We start from the raw sequence: 17,674 nt of genomic DNA on the forward strand, positions 1-17,674 counted from the left end.
GCCCATACAGGGCCTTGCGCAGGCAGAGCACCCTGTGCTCCTCGCCGGCGATGACAAATCCCGGCGGCTGCTGCACGTACACCTCCTCGGCGAGCTCTCCGTTGAGGAATGCCGATTTCATGTCCAGGTGATGGACCTTCCAGCACCTCACCACCGCCAGCGCCAACAGCAAGCGCACAGATTCCATGCGCACCACCGGTGCAAAGACTTCCTTGAAATTGATGCCCTCACGCTGCACGAATCCCTTGGCGATGAGCCGCGCCTTGTGCCGCACCACCTCGCCGTGCTCGTTCCGCTTCACCTTGAACACCCACTTGAGCCCAATTGGCCGGCAACCGGTCGGCGGATCCACTAGCTCCCACGTGCGGTTCTCCTCCACCGCCGCCATTTCCTCCAGCATCGCCGCCCGCCAGCGTGCCTCCTGTTCTGCAGCGGCGAAGTTTGGTGGCTCCTCTATGCTGCCCAGATGCAGCTCGAGGTCGTCCAGCACATGGGCCGCCTGCCCGGGCGGACTCCCCATGCCAACGATGTCATCCACCAGATTGCCAATTCGCAGAACATGTAACATATTCTTCAGGTCAGAATGAGGATCTATACAGAACAATGATGTGCAGACACCAGGAACCATGGCTTCCATTAGCAATGTATCGACACCCCATGCTCGCTAAATAGTGCAACCTTTCTACTGGTGAATTTATACAGGCAGAAACGATCAAACAAATGCCTGGGAGTGGGAACACTAGGTCATCGGTCTAAGCTTGCCTGAATCAAATGGAGATTGTATAACTTATATCGCCTACTATACAGCCTCATGTGTCTGTTCAGATCAGCAGAGCTGTGAAAACCATCACAAACAGAATACCAGTACTAGCAGTAGCCTTGTGGGTATCAGAAGGAGGCGCACCAGGAGTTTCAGCACCCCTTGGGGAACCACCAGGCTCATTTCTTGGTGCAACAGGAGGAAGCGGTGTCTCCACCACGTCTGAGGCATTCAGTGTCGGCATTGGCGGCATAGATGGCGGCTGGGCTTTAAACTTTTGGAGTAACTGGTCAAGGGCGCCAATTGGAACAGCCTGCATGTAGTTGGGCATGTCATTTCCCAAACCTGTACAAGTGTTTTCTGCCAATACAAGAGTATGCAAGTGTCAGAAACAGGAACATATATACTGCAGTTAGTAAGTAAATACTATCACAATAACCCTACAAAAAAATGCTAATATCCGCCTCCCTAATCTATGGAAAAAGCAGGGCAAATGTGGGATCAGAATTCAGAATTGAAAATTTTGATATGGCACTAGGGCAAGGTACTGTGGAGCTGGAAAATGGTTGGAAACTAGCACTACCATTGTGAAGACTCAAAAATTGACCTAAACACCACTAGCCATGTTCACATGCTATTTTTCATTGTACCGTGCTGATGCAAGCGGCAACATGATGACCCACTATATGTAGATGGCAAATGAGACTTACTTTTGTATCTTCTAACCGTCTTCGGGAAATCAGTTATGATGCCTGACAGATTAAATGATTGAAAGTAGTAATTGATCTCCACAGTTTCATCTGAAAAGAAATCTAACGGTTGTGACACAAACTCATTCCGGAACACTTGAGCATACACAGCTAGCCCTGATGACTGTAGATCTTTCATAAGATTGTTCTGTCTGATGATAAAATCAAGACTTGATGTAAAAACAGAATTATCCTTATCAACAACTACAGCATCAGCAAACTTCTTCACAGCTTCTAGTGAGGAGGTAGAAACATCCCCAATGCCTGAGGGGAGAGTGTAAACAAGCTTGCATTTTGTTTTCTGTTGCTTCAATTTGACAAGAACAGCACTATCTTTTGACTGAATCAGGACCCCCTTGGCAGTCTGATTGTCGTATCCAGCAGCATTTAAGGCAGCATTTACAGAATCAACAATGTCAATTCCTAATGACTTTGCCAGAAATGCAGCATTCTGCAGTACAAACATAGAATGATAAATGAATAAAGAACACGATTTATTAAGAAAAGTTTCTAGATATTTGCCATCTGCAAAGATGCATAGAATATGCGGTAAGGCACGAGGGAAAATACAATCTTTAAATTATCTAAGCCCAGACCCAGAGGTCTATACAAGTATAAACTTGGTGTGCCTATACAAGAAACAGAGCCCATCAAGGTGACAACAGTTACACAAATTATACCATTTATAAATATAAAAATTTAAAATAGATCATGAGCTCTTCCTTAATATAGATTATGTTGATTATTCTTCAAGATATTGAAAGGTTACTATCTGGTTAACTTTTGCCCGTCACATAGTCATAATAGAGACATAAAACTCAGGTATAAGTTACAAAGTTTTAACTCTGGAATCATATCAGAATAAGTGAAATTTCGAGCAAAAGTATCACCTCAATAATGATCATGACACCGGACAAATCCTTATCCATTCCCATTGCTAGAAAGTCAGATAACTTCAGAAACTTCCCTTGATTTGTGTATCTTGGGTTCCTTACAACATAATACCGACTCAATGGGGAAGATATTTTGGCTGTAGGGAAAAGGACAAGTTAAAAGGCTAATGATGAGTTTGTGCTTTTTCTCAATAATACTAGAAAAGAAACTCACGTTGTATACTACTATTAATGTCATCCCAAGTGAGGTTGAATGTGAAGACTCCTGGTGTAGCCTGAATTTCTGAAACAACAGAAGCACGAGAGCTGAAAGGTGTTCTCTGCACATTTGTGGTATCAAGCAGGTTAACGGAACTCATGCACATAAGAGTTCCATCACTTGTCACTTGAACAGGACAATCAATGACATCTGCGCCATCATTAATTGCACTATGGTAGGCCAGGTCAGTACAGTCCGGATAGTCTCCACTAGCACCATTATGCGAAATAATTAAGGGTTCCCCTGTATAGAAACACTAAATAATTAAAATGAGCTGAAATAGAAGAAATTCAACCATCATGGCACAACAACTACTAAGGTAGGTCTTACACCCTGATGAGACATACCATGATCAGTCTTACTTGAATTCAGATTAGCAAAGCAACCTGCAGTTGAGGAGATTCAAAGGCATTAAAATTTGCAAGTTGCTTATTTCTTCATAGATATCATCATAAGTTTCCATGATGGGCACAACCATATCTTAAATGCAGTAAGGTTATTTTGAATCTACACTTCCAATCTATTTGATCATTGGACACTTTGGACACAAAACTAAATGAGGGTTTAGGGGACAAAAAAAAATTTAGTTAATATAAGTTCCATAGGAGGATTGTAATGTATGCCTCTTACTCAATAAAAGTGCAAGTCCAAAGTATCATACGTAGAAGAGCAGAGGGAGTAGTTCGCATGCTAATATAATCATAAATGGTTAAAAAAATCAATAACAATATTTTAGTTAATTCTTTGACATGTACTTGGTAGCTTACCAATAGCCCCTGATGCCGTAATAGGGTGTTCTGACAATACACCATCAACAGAGAAGCCCCCATCGCTGATAAAGTTTAGGTATTCTGCCAATGGATCATAACTGTAGTTATAGGGGATAATTCTATCATTTGCAAAATCAGAGGCATATATTTCCAGCCCTGCACTGTGGGCTTCTGCTACAATTGATGTGGGTGCCTGTTGTAGATAGTTATCCTTTGTCACTGGCCAAATGTAGCTCTTAGGGACCATTATGCCAGATGCAATAGACTTAACAAATGTTAGGTTGCTCAAAAGTGAACCATATGTTCGGTGTATAGAATTATCTAAGAGGGCTTTATCAAGAAAGCTAAACACAAGCTTTGTTTTGCGATGAACTCTTCCAGATATATTTTGGAGGAAGCCCAGTTCAGGTGACGAGATATAATGCACAGATACATTCTTTTGGATGGAAAGTATGTAGTTCCTCATGTTCAAACCATGTTCTTTGTAGAAAATATCGTGCTACACACATGAAACAAGAAATTAGCTTTTGAAGGTAGCACTAGCAACAATAAATTCCGGTTAAGTTTTAGGAACAATAATTCAACCTGAACATTCAACCAAACAGAAGGCTGCTTGACGTCAAGGATGGTTGGCAAATCAGTGACAGAGAGGATAGGATATCCATCGAATCTGGTGGAGCGAGACCAAATTGCTTGAGTTACTGCTCAAAATATTAGATAATGAGTCAAGAATAAAGAAGTATAGTTTGCATCATTAGATCAGAAAAGTATTTTTAAGACAAAAGGCACAAATGCTCGAGTATACACAACTTAAGAGCAAAACGATGCCCACAATGTGAAAGTAGTTATAAATAATAAAATAAAACTAAACAGAAAGAAGAATCATAATATGTTACTATGTTTCGAGATTCATGACCTTGGTGGTACGTTCAGGGGCATATTTGCACATATTAGTTTTTTTCTTTGTGATGGAAAAAGACTACTACAAACTGTCAAACTTTATTATTAGTTTGTCGACACGACACATCGAAGATGTACAGAGCTTATGCAATTATCCAACTAATTGCTCTATGGTGAAATGGAAGTTGGCCGTGGCACTGTTATACTCACAAACGACAGACTGAAGCTCAGCCATGGTAAAGTCCGAAGCAAACCATCCCGTTTTCCGCACACCATCGATGACATAGGTCCGCTTCCTCGCGGTGTATGCTTGGGCGACGTTGGTGCAGTTCTGCATGTTGATGTCCCGAAGGCAGACTCCAACGCCGTCCTTCGTCAGCTGGACGTCACACCACAGAGTCGTATCGGGTGCGCTGGCGCTCAATGCAAAAGAGTAGGCGGCTGAGCTTGAGTCCGGAAACACTCCTGAAAATCCGCCTTTGGCCACGATTCGTGGAGCGTCACCTGCAGAACACAACGGCGAAAGCTCGTGATTATTTGTTCCAACTTTGCCAGAATATCTGCTCGAGCTCAAATCACCATCCAATTGATTTTTACAAGGCTTAGCGTCATGAATGGAGGAAACAAATTTGAACACACCCCAAAAAAAAGGCGGTTGCAGACTTGCTGCAGCTGTAACACTCCACTTCTCCACTTGGTATCACCACTAATTGGTGTTGACTGTTGTCTGTTGAGAGAAAACTTCCTGTAATCGTCGACGAATAAGGTAGGTGGCCTCTATGGGACTCTAGAACAGGCACCCGTGAATTCCCCATCGCCAACCGGCTCTGTCGGCTACCGAGCCCGCAGAAGCACGCGCTCGGCACCTCCCCGTATGAACAAGGAGCGTGAAGAGAAGCAGAGCAGACGACGGACACGCGTCCAGGGAGTTGCGGAGGGCAGGGCCGGGCCTTACCGCTTAGGGTCTTGTAGGCGGAGGGGAGGCGGGGCCCCTGCGCGGCGGCGGCGCCGGCGAGGGCCAGCACGACGCAGCCGCACCACAGCAGCGCGGCGAGGGACGCGGCCACCCCTCCTCCTCCTCCTCCTCCACCCCTCCTCATCTCCCGAGAGCTTCCAGAACCTTCCCCCGGAGCACGGTGGGATCGAGCAGCGGCCAGCGCCGCGGAGGGAGGGAGGGAGCGAGAGAGAGAGAGAGAGAGAGAGAGAGAGAGAGAGAGAGAGCAGAGCTGAGGAATGCGGCTGTTGGTTTTTGGCAGGGAGCATATAAAGCAGCAGCACGGCCTCCGTAGTCCGTAGGCCGCGGCCGCGTTCAAACGCTAGGCCCACCCCGCAGTGACACGCTCGTGAGCACGCTGTACAGGTGGGGGGGAGCTCGTGAGCGAATCGGTCTCATCAGCAACGACAGCCGGGGGGCGTGTGCGCGCGTGACCCTTTCGCCCCGTGACTGTTTTTTTTTTGAATTTTAAGCACACGCTTTGTTTGTTCCACTGCCTTTTTGCTGTCTTTTGGTCATTGTTTACTGCTGGCAGTGCTCGAAATGATCGTTAGAAGATTGAGAGAAATCAATATTAAACAAAAAAGATTGAGAGAAATCGATCATTATCCGGCCAACAGAACAGAGTGCTCTTCTTATGCTCTACTACCTACCCAAATGGATCACTGGACTCGGAGCTGTCGGTGTTTGCGGTGTGTAAATTAGGGATACGAAATGTAGGGAAAACTAGTGATGGTACTCCTGCTTATTTGCAATTTAGCTCCTTTTTGACTTGGTATGGTAGCACCAGTAGTCTGAAACTCGTCTTCATCTCAAACAAAAGCAAAAGGCAAGTCTGAAACCGGGAGGCCGTGGTGCCAAGCAGTTGTAAAGCGCGGCGCACTTTCTCCCCTCTCCGGCCGCGATTCCCTCGCATTCAGCTGCGGCTGATTCGCTCGAAAGTGGTGGGGGCGATCAGATGATAGTTCTTTCAAAAAAAAAAGGATCAGATGATAGCATGATGATGCGTGCAGAACTGTGCGTGGTGGCATTGGCATCTGCTACAGCACTGTCTTGCAGTTGCAGGGCGAGCTACTGTATAGCTCGGAACAAAAATGAAAGCTCCCATTAGACCGTCCACAGTGGAAGGAGGAAATGAAGGAGCAAATACACTATTTGGCACTGTAGATGCACTGTTTGGCACTGTAGATAGAGAGGGCGTGGGAAACGAGGAGGGAGCAAATTTGCTCTTGCTCCCTCCGCTGTGGTCAGCCTTAGCTATCGTGATCTAGTACTCTGTTGCTTCGATGCCTTTTTTTAAAAAAAAACTTGTTTAAAGATGCAAAAACTATCGACCATCCGAGTGTTTCATTTCTCTGATTCTCTCCGGAACTAGATCACCAAGGGTCACAATGAACTGAGGCAAGCAAGGTCTCCTGGGGGCAGTGGCGGATCTAGAAGCTGAAGATTGAGGGGGGGCTCGTCTTCTCTTTCTTCCTCCTCTTCCTTCCCTTTTTCTTCTTCCTCCTCCTTTCTTCCTCCTCCCTTTCAACTATGGCTGGAAATTATAGGGGGCTTGGGGGGGCCCATGGACTTCATGGAGTTAGGGGGGCTGGAGCCCCCTCAGCCCCCCCCCTTGGATCCGCCACTGCCTGGGGGCTCTGTTTGTTTCAGTTCTAGCTTGTAGTTTATTGTCAAAAGCCGCAAGCTAAAAACAAACACCGGTATAATTTTCTCGCTTTTTTCTTTGGAAGTTAACTTCTGAAAAGCAAATGAAGTATTTTTTTTCTAAAAGTGTAACATATGTATTGGTGCTCTATTTGAATTTTAAAATAATAGGCATAACTATAAGCAACTAATAATAGGAATATAAAAAAATGGATCCAAATAACTACAAGTATAGTGCCAATAGATATGATACGTTTTTAGGAAAATTTTGGCACCCCATTTAATTTTTTTATTTAAAATAAATTACTTATGAATTTTTGAGTTTAAACTTGAATATTTTTAATTCAAGAAAATAAAAAATACCTTCAAAACCACTTATAGGGCCAAATTGTCCTGTTTCAACAGTTGGATGGCTCGCATTATCTAGTTTTATAGCTGACGGTTGAAAATCAAACTTTGTGATAATGCGAGCATGTAAATTGATTTTTTTTCCTTAAGAAAAGAGAAAAATCTAACAAACAGGGGCGCGGCTGCATCAGATGGCCATTTGGATCGGAATCTTAGGGCGCCAAGTTTTGGGCCATAGTTACTTGAGAGGAACCCTCGGATGCCTATGCGACGGCAAGTGCCCCATAGCACGCACGGCACCAAAGTGCTGGACGATAACGAATTGACGAAGCACCCACACACATGCAATTAACGAAGCGGCAATTAATAGACGACCAATAGTGCTCCCAAGTGGCTGTCTGCCTGTCTGGCTACCAACTTTACCGAAGCGTGTTGCCAGGGTTGTTTGCAACGGTGGTAAGGCGGATCGCGACGTACGGCGCCACCTCCCCGTCCCCGAGGGCGATAAGAGAAGCTAGCGGCCCACGGCGGCGCGAGGGGAAGCAAAGGGTGACGACGACTGCTCTACTTGCGTCGTCTCGATCTCGATCAGCAACTAACCTCCGCCGGTACGGTACATGTAACGACTCGGTCCGGGATAATTGATGCATGCATGCCTCCACTACTCCGATAATATTCCAAGGCCACGAGAGAGGATAAAGGTGGACTAGCGTCGTGGAAGCTACTAGCACGGCTAGCTTTACGGACCGTATCTATGCATGCGCACGCGTGCGTGCCATGCATGCACCACCGACCGATCGTCGTCGCCGGTCTCGGTCAACAACTAACACACGATGAGGGGCACGACTAATGGTGGACCGACTTGCATAATGCATATAGGTACTAAGGAATCGAACGTTCCCCGATCATTTAATTTCTACCACTCGATCTAATAATAAGTCTCGAACCACTAGCTGCTAGAGGTGCGGTGTCGATCTAATTTTGCAATTCATTTTGAAATGTAGTTTCATAAAACTATATATTCACTATATTTTATAATTTTTTTATAGTAAACAGATAGTGGTCAAAGTTGTTTTGGAGACCGTGTCGATGTCTGAAATGACTTCCTTTACCAATCTGAAGGGAGTATTCCTTTAATTTCTTCCCTTTAAGCAAGGGACGCTTGCTTCTGCGCGTACACATGCTTCATGGAGAGTCTCATGACATTAAATATAATCAATTTAGCTATATAGCAAGAGGAGAGAGAATGATGCGATTTTATGGATTGTGAGAAGAGTTTCATCGCTACAAGACTGGCCTGGCAGATATGCGCGCTCAAATAAGTTGACCGGCCGTTACAGCTGCGAAGCTTATTAGCCACTCGCCACCGCATTATTTACTCTTATCATCATCGTCAACCTCGCTGCGCGGGTTGCTCGATCGTCAGCCGCCGCGCGCATCCAGCATCGACGAAATGCTAGCTGTGCCGTGCGAGCGCCGGCGCCGGAAAGCTCGCTGTCGATCCCTGCCTGCCACCAGTCCCTCGCCGTGCAAGCTAGGCTGCTAGCTGAACGCACTGATGCCGTGATGCGGCACCCCAGCAAGCAAAGCTAGCCGCCCCGCCATTGCCCAGGGCGAGAGAGAGAGAGGTTTACGGGCGAAGCGTGACAGCTGACGCGACAGGGCCGTGCTCTGCAGGGCGCGGCGGATGCACAGTGCCACAGTGGGGCTGTAACCTTTGTGTGCTAGGTGTGGAATCCGCACCGGTGCTTAAACAGGCCCTATCTTCGAATGGGCTGGGCCTCGAAGTATCATCAGTAGATGGGCTGGGCCTGTCGGGTCAGGCTTTTCAACCCATTTTGTCAGATGGGTCGGGCCTATAAGGACTCCTAGCCCATGTCACGTTGCTTATTACTACCTTGGACCCTTTTTTTCCTCTAAAAAAAACCTTGGACTTTTTTTTTGATGAGTACTACCTTGGACTTACTCTACCAATATATATATATATATATATATATATATATATATATATATATATATATATATATGAGGTACTATACCACACTACTAGCCGTCGCATCAGCTGATCTGGCAACTTCGGTCTATGACAGTACTTCCTCTCCACTTAAATATATGATGTTTAGGATAAATAATTAATTGAAAAATAAACAAGTGTTCAGGACACATAAATGCCGTTTGGACGAATGCAAACCACTCGACAAAGCGCTGAGCTTGCCAGAGAACTGCACGCAGCACACATATACCATAGTATGGTTTACATGGTGGCAATTATTTAAAAATTAAATCACACGGTGACACTTCAAAAGGAGGAAAAAATTGATTTGGCTAGTACAAATACGCCCAACAACGTAGTACACGATACACGTATCAACCAACAAATTTAAAAACGACGGCGTGCTCCATGGCCCGGCGGCCCCACCGACGCGCCGTCAAGCCACGCCACATCAGCACTGACACCAGGGCCCCCCGAACCCCACGGACACGTAACACACGGATTCTACATTATTCAACACACGACACGATAACGCCGCGTGGGCCCCACGTAGCTACGACACGAACGTGAACCCCGAACGGCGGCGGCGGCGGCGCATCCACGGATGCAGCGACCACCGCCGGCGGCATGCCGTGCCGAGGCACGAGACAGCGGCTAGATCATGGATCGGCAGGATCGCACGTGCGCGGCGGGACGGATACGCCCGCCACACTTACTCCGACTTGTCGGCGACCTCGGGAGCAGGGGCTGCCACCTCGGCATCCGCCGCCGCCTCCTCGGCGGCCACGGTCTTCTCGTCGGCCACTGCGGCGGCCGGCGCTTCCTCCGGCGCCAGCGCGGCCTCTGGAGCCGCCGCCTCCTCAGCCGGCACGGCCTCCGCTTCCTTCTTCGCCTCGGCCTCGGCGGCCGCGACCGGCGCGGCTTCCGCCGCTGCCTCGGTGGCCTCGGTGCCGGCCGGTGCGGCCTCTACCTCGGTCTCGGTAGCAGCTGGCTCCGCCTCCTTGATCTCGGGCTCGGCCTCCTTGGTCTCTGCCTCGGCCGGCGCCGCCTCAGGCTCAGCCTCCTTGGTCTCAGTCTCGGCCGCCGCCGCCTCTGGCTCCGCCTCCTTGGCCTCAGTCTCCGCCGGCGCCGCCTCTGGCTCGGCCTCCTTGGTCTCTGCCGCAGCCGGAGCAGCCGCTGCCTCAACCTCCTTGGTCTTGGTCTCGGCAGGAGCCGCCTCCGCCTCGGGCTCCTTGGCGACCTCCGGCTCGGCCGTAGCTGCCTCCGCGGCCGGGGTCTCCTCCACGACCGGAGCAGCAGCTTCCTCCTTCGGGGCCTCCTCGGTGACGACGGCCGGCTGCTGGACGGCCTCCGCCACCGCCGGAGCCTCCTCGGCGGGCAGCGTGGCGGTCGGGACCTGGACCTGCACGCACGCACGGGAAGGCCAGCCGGGAACGGTGAGCACGAGCTTCCAGTCGGATCAGGAGCATCACGTACGCACAAACATTCCATCCATGCAAATCTCGATCGATCGTGTCTCGCGTAGATGCGGATCAAAATTAAGATTTGAATTGGAAGAGGATCAAATAAGAAGATCGAAACAGCCGATCGATCCGTGCATTACCTCGACGGTGGCCATTGGTGCTGAGCTGCGCGGCTGCCGAGCTTGCTCGATCGACCTCTGTGAGTGGCAAGCACTGAAGCTCCGAGCTGAGCAGAGCTACCAGTGTGTGTTGCGATGCAGTGCGCTGAGCCGGAGGGGCTATATATAGAGGTCCCCAAGGGCCAAAACGGTCATTGCGCAAAGCAAACGGCAAGCCAGCCTCCCGTGTCCGTGTCATACAGAATTTTAAAAAAAAACTAAAAAAGAGTGTGAATTTTAGAGGTCCACATGGCTACAGCTTACATGCAACTACATTCCCGAATCGTACGCCCATCCAGGTCAAGCAAGTTGCGGTGCCGGATCAAAAGATGGCCATGAATGGTGCACGCACGGCGGGGAAGATGCATTCCTGATGCCGCTGCTAGGGTCCGTCCAGATCAGGGTGACGCTAGTACAGCTGCCACCGCATCTCTTTCGCGTGGCGGCGAGTGGCCGTCGGGAACAGGCCAAGGGGGTCGGAGCTGGCCGGCCGGGCCGGGCCACGATGGCGAGCGCGCCTTTTGAGTTGTGAGCGAGAGTCTCTGTCAGAAGATTCAGGGCCGTCGTGCTCGCTGGTCGCCGGCGCGCGGCCAGTGAACGCGCCGCTCCGGCCGGTACGTCGCGCCGAACGCCGGCGCGCGTTCTGGAATGCCGGTGCCGGCGTTGGACGAGATTCACATGATGCTCGACCGGTCGCCATGGATCCGATGCCGATCGTCCCTTTCATCCCGGCCTTGATCGGATCGACCTCCAGATCCACACGCATCGGCTTCGTTGCTCGGGTAAAACTTTGCTGGAATGGTCGAGGTGGATCCATGACCTAGGTGATCGAAGAAGTGGCTAGCTAGCTAGGTGAATGTGATCCCTTTTGTTTTGTGCGATCGAGAGATCGATCGATCATTCGTCGATCGATCTTGGGAGGATCAGCGGCAGTCGATGGTGGCGTGGAGACACTGCAACTCGAGCCCGCAGCAGCAGCCGAGGAATGTGCGCAGTGCGCTCGGATAGATGGAGTGGCGTGCCATCGAAGTAGCTAAGATAGATCGATAGGGTAGGTCAATTTGGCAGGTACGTGAACAAGACTGCTGGAGATTACTGTAGGATTATTCACTTGGAAACAAGTAAAGGAAACCCGTGGATGAATAATGCGCCTGTGACGTAGGCTGCATGCCCAAGTGTCGACGGTGCGCAAGGGAATGTCAAGATCGTATCACGACGCAATGATGCTACCGAGGATTCTCTCGAAAGGATGATGCCATCCAGATCCAGTAGTAGGATTGATTTAACATTGCAGAGAGAAAGAGAGAGACAGACACACAGAAAGAGAGATGAACAGTAATTAAAAATCCATAAAACGCGAAGCTTCTGCTGGTAAAGAAACTACCATGGCCATCCATCCATCCATGCCCGGCCATGGAAGAGATCGCCAAGCTAGCACACCCCAGCAGCCACGAGGAGATTGTTTTACAGCCAGCTGCCACGGGATCGCCGAGAGCTCGCATGTGCCTGCTATTGTAGCACCATCTCCCCTAGGCCATGGTCATTTAGTTCTGTAGTATTTAATTGACTGCAGTGATTGATTGATCCGGTGTACCGTCTTTTGAGAAATGAATTCATAAGTTTTATATAACGATAAAAAATTAAGTTTTGGAGCTCCTAAGTTGAAGAAATTCATTTGATATGAGATGACATACTATAGCAACTGGGTTCAGCGGTATGTCAAATTCATCGTTGTAATCCTTTTGTCTTGGTATGCTATTTTGTTGAAAGATGAACTTATAAGTTTAGCATGATGATCAAGGGGGAGAATATTGGCGTGAACACATATGGTGATCACCATGCATCTGGTGAGCCACAATTATTGACCATGCATTAAATGCTTTGATTGGAAGCATGAAGAACACACCAGGAGGTGCATCCCCCCAGTGCAGCAGTGGCTATAAAAGAGGGTTAAACCCCTCCAGGGCAGTATGTACGTGAATAAAAATTTCCTCAGCACTACTGCCCTACAGAGCCCAATCAATCTTGCCCTGCTAGCACTGGGAAGGGTGCTCCCTTCAGCCCTAAGTGGCAAGCACAGAGGAAGAACAAAGGTGATGGATGAGCAGAAGATCAAAGTATGAGCCTAATTCTATATCTATGTGTGGTTCTAATCTTGAGCTGGATGATCCTAGAAGTCTAACACCTGCTTCCGGCTGCGTGGGCAACAATGATTCCGGCAGATGGCCTAGCGCGACCCCTGCTGTTGGATCGCCCAAACTTTCCGCGCCTTTTCCCGGAAAGCCACCGCGTAAACATGGAAGCCGGCGGCGCAAGTTGCCGTGCCGCGTCGCGTCGTTCGCGTCGGGCGCCGGATCGTGATCGATCAATAAGTTGTTCGAGCTGGCTCCGCTCGTGGCCTCGCTCCCCTTTTCCGATCCGGTGCCATGAGTCAGGAGAGATGGGCCGGGCACCCGCCGCAGCAGAGGAAGAACCAATCGTCCGACGCCTAGCTTAGCTCGTCCCGGCCGTGCTCGTGCATGCACGCCACGTATTGCCGTATGAACTGTCGATGGCGGCATCCCATGGTGATCGATCGATGAGCAGGTTCATGCTGCCATGTTGCCTTGCTCTGTCAGGCGGGCAGCCACTGGTTGCGTAATTTGATTCCATGGCGCTGGTAAAGGATTTTTATAAAATAAGATCTGTTTGGTAGCACTCCACTCCAATTTTTCTAGCTTTGCTCCACAAACTAAATGCGTCTAGATCCGACAACTCAAGATTCAAAAACTCCAATAAAGTTGGAGTGCTCCTAAACAGATCCGATATTTACTACAGTACATATCATTGATATCAATTCAAGCAAGTGATTCGACCATGTCAATGGTAAGAAAAAAACAGAGAATGTGTAAAACCTCGCACAATGTTCAAGCCGATGTGGGTTTTGACGGTTGAAGTTCAGTTTCAGACTTTCCGAAGCAGTGGAAAATGGGCAGGTAGCCTCCACAACTCCACAGCTACCATCAGCCGGCAACAAACACAGTGTCAATGTACGTAGGTGTTGTTTGTTTGCATGGACTTTTTTTTAAGTCCCTGTCACGTCAAAAGAAATCTTACTATTTTGGAGTATCAAATAAAATCTATTTATAAATGTTTCTTGACAGCTGAGTGCTAATTCGCGAGACGAATCTAATGAGCCTAATTAATCTATAATTTGCTACAGTGATGCTACCCATCAGCTAATCATGAATTAATATATCTCATTAGATTCGTCTCGCAGTTTAGCCCTAGAGTTTTGCAGTTGGTTTTAGGAAAAAGTCTAAATTACTCCCCTCAACTATAGCCAAAGTTTGGATAACCCCCTAAACTATAACTTGGTTCAATTTACCCCCTAAATTATACCATTTAGTTTATTTTATCCCCTAATACAATTTATCTTTTTTGTTTCTCCATACACAAGTTGAATTTTAATTTCAAATTTTGCAGAGTAGTAGTGGACATCATAATGCATATTTAGAAAAAAAATTATAATTTTTCCCATTAGTTTTCATACAATTTTGTACTCCAATGATTAATTTATCATTAAATATTCTAACCTATCAAAATAATAATAAAAATTTATGATCTATTTTTTATAACATGCGTTATGGTGCGTACTATTATGTTGTAAAATTTCAACTCAAAACTCCACTTATGCATGTAGAAATAAAAATATAAATTATATTAGGGGGTAATTTGAACCAAATGGTATAATTTAGGAGTTAAAATGAATCAAACAATAGTTTAGGGGGTTATCCAGACTTTAGTTATAGTTGAGGGGAGTAATTTAGACTTTTTTCTTAGTTTTATAATTAATTTTTATTTAATATTTCTAAATACTAAAATTCTTTTTAATGTGACTAGACTAAAGTTTAACCGCTGAAACAAACAACCCACCGCGTAGTAATCGATGCGCCTAGACAGCCTTTCACGATGGTCTTGGAGGGATGCAGAGGCTTTGTGCGTGTCCTCTGCGTGCTTTACAGCGTCGACCGAATCAGGTCGTCTGAAGGACGGACGGACGACAGGCACCGCTCAGCCCCTTGTCGGAAGAAGAAAAGGATTGAAAAAAACAAAACAGGCAGGATTCAAAGCACGGGGCAGAGTCCGGACCCAACCTCCAGCATGCCCTGTAGGGCTTTGATCGATTTGGTGCCAAAATCGCCGCGGATCAGCGTGGCCGGCCGAAGGTGGTGGTGGTCAGCGCCCACGGACCCAACCCCACCCCCCGCCGGCGGCGGCCCACCCCCGATCGGCCCTGGCCACGGAGTCTCCGGCGCTCCGCCTCTGCCGTATGCGAGCGCGGCGTCTCTTCGCAACGGACGCGAAGAGATGGCAGATGAGGGAGGCGCAACAGCGGCGGCCATGGAGTGGGCTGCCGCAGAGATCATGGACAGGGAGGCGCTTTCAGGCTCTCCGCAGTGGGCTCTCCATGCCGCTCTCTACACGGTTTAGAGTTCCTTTTACCGCAAAAAAGTGCTGCAGCGGCACTCTCTAAGCCGCTCTGTATCGTTGCGGGCGGGATTCCCGCGCGCCAAAGCTGGCGCGGTAGCGGCCGTCCGCAACGCGGCGACGTGGCGTGGGGCCCGCTCCGCCCGTTGCTCCCCAGCTTCCCTCCCGCGCTCGCCCATGGCCGCCACCGCCGCCGCGGCCGCTCCGCCACACCGAGCTCGCCCGCGCGGGGCTCGCCCGCACCGCGGCGGAGCGGAGCTCGCCACGGCGGCGCTGCTCGCTCGCCTGCGGGCCGCTGCAGCGCCGAGCTCGACCGCGCGGGGGGACGGGGCGGCGAGCTCGGGGGCCGCCAGCTCCGGGGCCTCGGCTCCATGGGCGGCGACAAGCAGGGGCCATGGCCACCGCGCCATGGCCACCGCACCGGGGAAGAGGGGCGCCGGGGAGGAGGGGCCGCCGGGAGGGGAGGGGCTCGGCGCCCACCCAAGGCCGTGGCGGCGCGGAGGGAGGGGCTCGGCGCCCACCCAAGGCAGTGAGCAGGGGAGGGAGGGGGGGGGTACAGGAGGGGAGTTGGGGGTGGGTCACGGCGGCCCCGCCCGGAGCCGAGGAGGTGCTCGAGCTCCCGCCGCTGGGTCGAATCGAGGGAGCCGGCGTGGGGCGCGGCGCCCTGCTCCTCCGCCGACGGCGGCGGCCAGCGTGGGCGGCGGCCGGCCGCGCGAGCAGGGGAGGGGGGAGGAGGGAGCGGCGGAGCTCGGCCGTCAGCGCGGAGGGGCAGCGAGCTCGGCATGGCGTCGCGGGCCTCCTCCGCCGCGTGGCCGAGGCGGCGGCGAGGAGGGCCTGCGCCCCCGCGGGGCTCGCGGCCGCGGCCTCCTCCGCCGCATGGCGACCCGCCAGGGCCTCCGCCGGCGCGCGCAGGGGAGGGGGAAGGGGGCGGCCGGCGCGCGCAGGGGAGGGGGAAGGGGGGCGGCGCGCGCAGGGGAGGGGGAAGGGGGGCGGCCGGCGCGCGCAGGGGAGGGGGAAGGGGGGCGGCCGGCGCGCGCAGGGGAGGGGGAAGGAGGAGCAGGGCGCCGCCGGGCCTCGGAGCTCCGATCCTGCTTCTGGAGCTCGCCCAGCCGCCGCAGCCATGGGTCCGCCGCGCCTCGCGGGGGGAGAGAGAGAGGGGCGCGGGGGAGAGAGAGCGGGGAGGGAGGGCGGGGGGTAAAAAAAGGAAAAAAAAATTACCGACACGTGGGCCCCACGGTGTGGTAGTTGGTATAGAGAGTGATATAGAGAGTGAATGAACGCGGAGAAACTGAATATGGAGAGGAGAATCTCAATGACCAGGCAGGAATATTCCTTTTAGAGAGTGAATTTAGAGAGTGACGAGTGCGGAGAGCCTCACTAGCTGGAGAGCCGCGGCCGCCAGCGGCGCTGATGTGGCGACAGGTCATGGGCGGCGGCGCGGGGCCCGCGAGCAGTCCTTGGCTCATCGCGGAACAGTGAACAGTGGATGATAGGCACGATGCCGAAGTGGCGCGCGGCAGCTGCACGCGAGTGCGCAGGAGTCGGGTCAGTCTGGAGAAGCGGGTCAGTCTGCCTTCTCCAGTCGCGGTCGTCATGGAGCGATAACCACTGATAGTGCTCGGTTTCAGCTCGTGTTTGTTCCCTGGCATGCAGGTATGTTATGTTTAAAAGTACCCCCAAGAAGAGTTTAGGGAACAAAGAAATAAAGGAAAAAATTATGAACAATTACAAAAGAGCTTTTAGCTATATATATCTTTTTTTATCTTACTTTTACTCTCAGTATAACTAAGACAAACTCTTCCTTGAAAATTACGGTAGCAGGCATCAAAACGCTCATGGGCCATCTAACCAAGTCATGGGCTCATGTCTCTTCAAAGTAATTCAGCCTCACCCGGGTCGAGTTTTTTTTAGCCCATGACCCATATGTACATGTATGGTAAAATAACTGTTTTGGTCCAACTTTGATGTGAGGATCAAATTCATCCTTCAACTTTTAGATAGACTGATATAGTCCCTCAACTTTTATTTTTGAGTCAAACTCATCCTTTGTTAATATTATACTCCAAGTTTTATGCAAAATGTCCTTTCTATCCTTGTCTCCTTTCCCTTCTAAATCTGGCAACATTTTATTTACCCATAGAATTTTGTGAAATATCGTAAGTATTTAATTTGGAACGTAGAATTTTGTTTACCCATCCATCTCAATGGAGCGTAAAATTAAAAAACTTGTTGTATAACTACGTACCATCATAGAAAATATTATTGAAAGT

The 17,674-nt window shown here is 50.0% G+C and overlaps 2 protein-coding genes across 4 annotated transcripts; both read right to left on the bottom strand.

Moving 5' to 3' along the window:
• Positions 1 to 542: 542 nt before the first annotated feature.
• Positions 543 to 5,561, bottom strand: LOC120712742 (glycerophosphodiester phosphodiesterase GDPDL1-like). Of its 2 annotated transcripts, none has more exons than XM_039998608.1 (9): positions 5,287 to 5,561; positions 4,542 to 4,835; positions 4,017 to 4,132; positions 3,429 to 3,930; positions 3,009 to 3,047; positions 2,617 to 2,904; positions 2,400 to 2,539; positions 1,471 to 1,960; positions 543 to 1,120 (listed from the first exon to the last, which is right to left on the bottom strand). In XM_039998608.1, the coding sequence occupies exons 1-9, from the start codon at positions 5,429 to 5,431 to the stop codon at positions 822 to 824; spliced, it is 2,313 nt and encodes a 770-aa protein (XP_039854542.1). In that variant the 5' UTR covers positions 5,432 to 5,561; the 3' UTR covers positions 543 to 821. The 2 variants fall into 2 exon arrangements, with proteins under 2 accessions (XP_039854542.1, XP_039854543.1); XM_039998609.1 differs by having other exon boundaries at positions 610 to 1,120; positions 1,467 to 1,960; positions 5,287 to 5,560.
• A 3,997-nt stretch (positions 5,562 to 9,558) lies between these two features.
• LOC120712743 (cytochrome c1-like) lies at positions 9,559 to 11,032 on the bottom strand. 2 transcript variants are annotated; one of them, XM_039998611.1, is made up of 3 exons: positions 10,917 to 11,032; positions 10,374 to 10,715; positions 9,559 to 10,310 (listed from the first exon to the last, which is right to left on the bottom strand). In XM_039998611.1, the coding sequence occupies exons 1-3, from the start codon at positions 10,929 to 10,931 to the stop codon at positions 10,026 to 10,028; spliced, it is 642 nt and encodes a 213-aa protein (XP_039854545.1). In that variant the 5' UTR covers positions 10,932 to 11,032; the 3' UTR covers positions 9,559 to 10,025. The 2 variants fall into 2 exon arrangements, with proteins under 2 accessions (XP_039854545.1, XP_039854544.1); XM_039998610.1 differs by having other exon boundaries at positions 9,559 to 10,715.
• Between the last annotated feature and the right edge of the window lie 6,642 nt (positions 11,033 to 17,674).

The sequence above is a fragment of the Panicum virgatum genome, chromosome 6K, assembly GCF_016808335.1.
Source record: "Panicum virgatum strain AP13 chromosome 6K, P.virgatum_v5, whole genome shotgun sequence".
In the NCBI taxonomy this organism is placed as follows: domain Eukaryota; kingdom Viridiplantae; phylum Streptophyta; class Magnoliopsida; order Poales; family Poaceae; genus Panicum; species Panicum virgatum.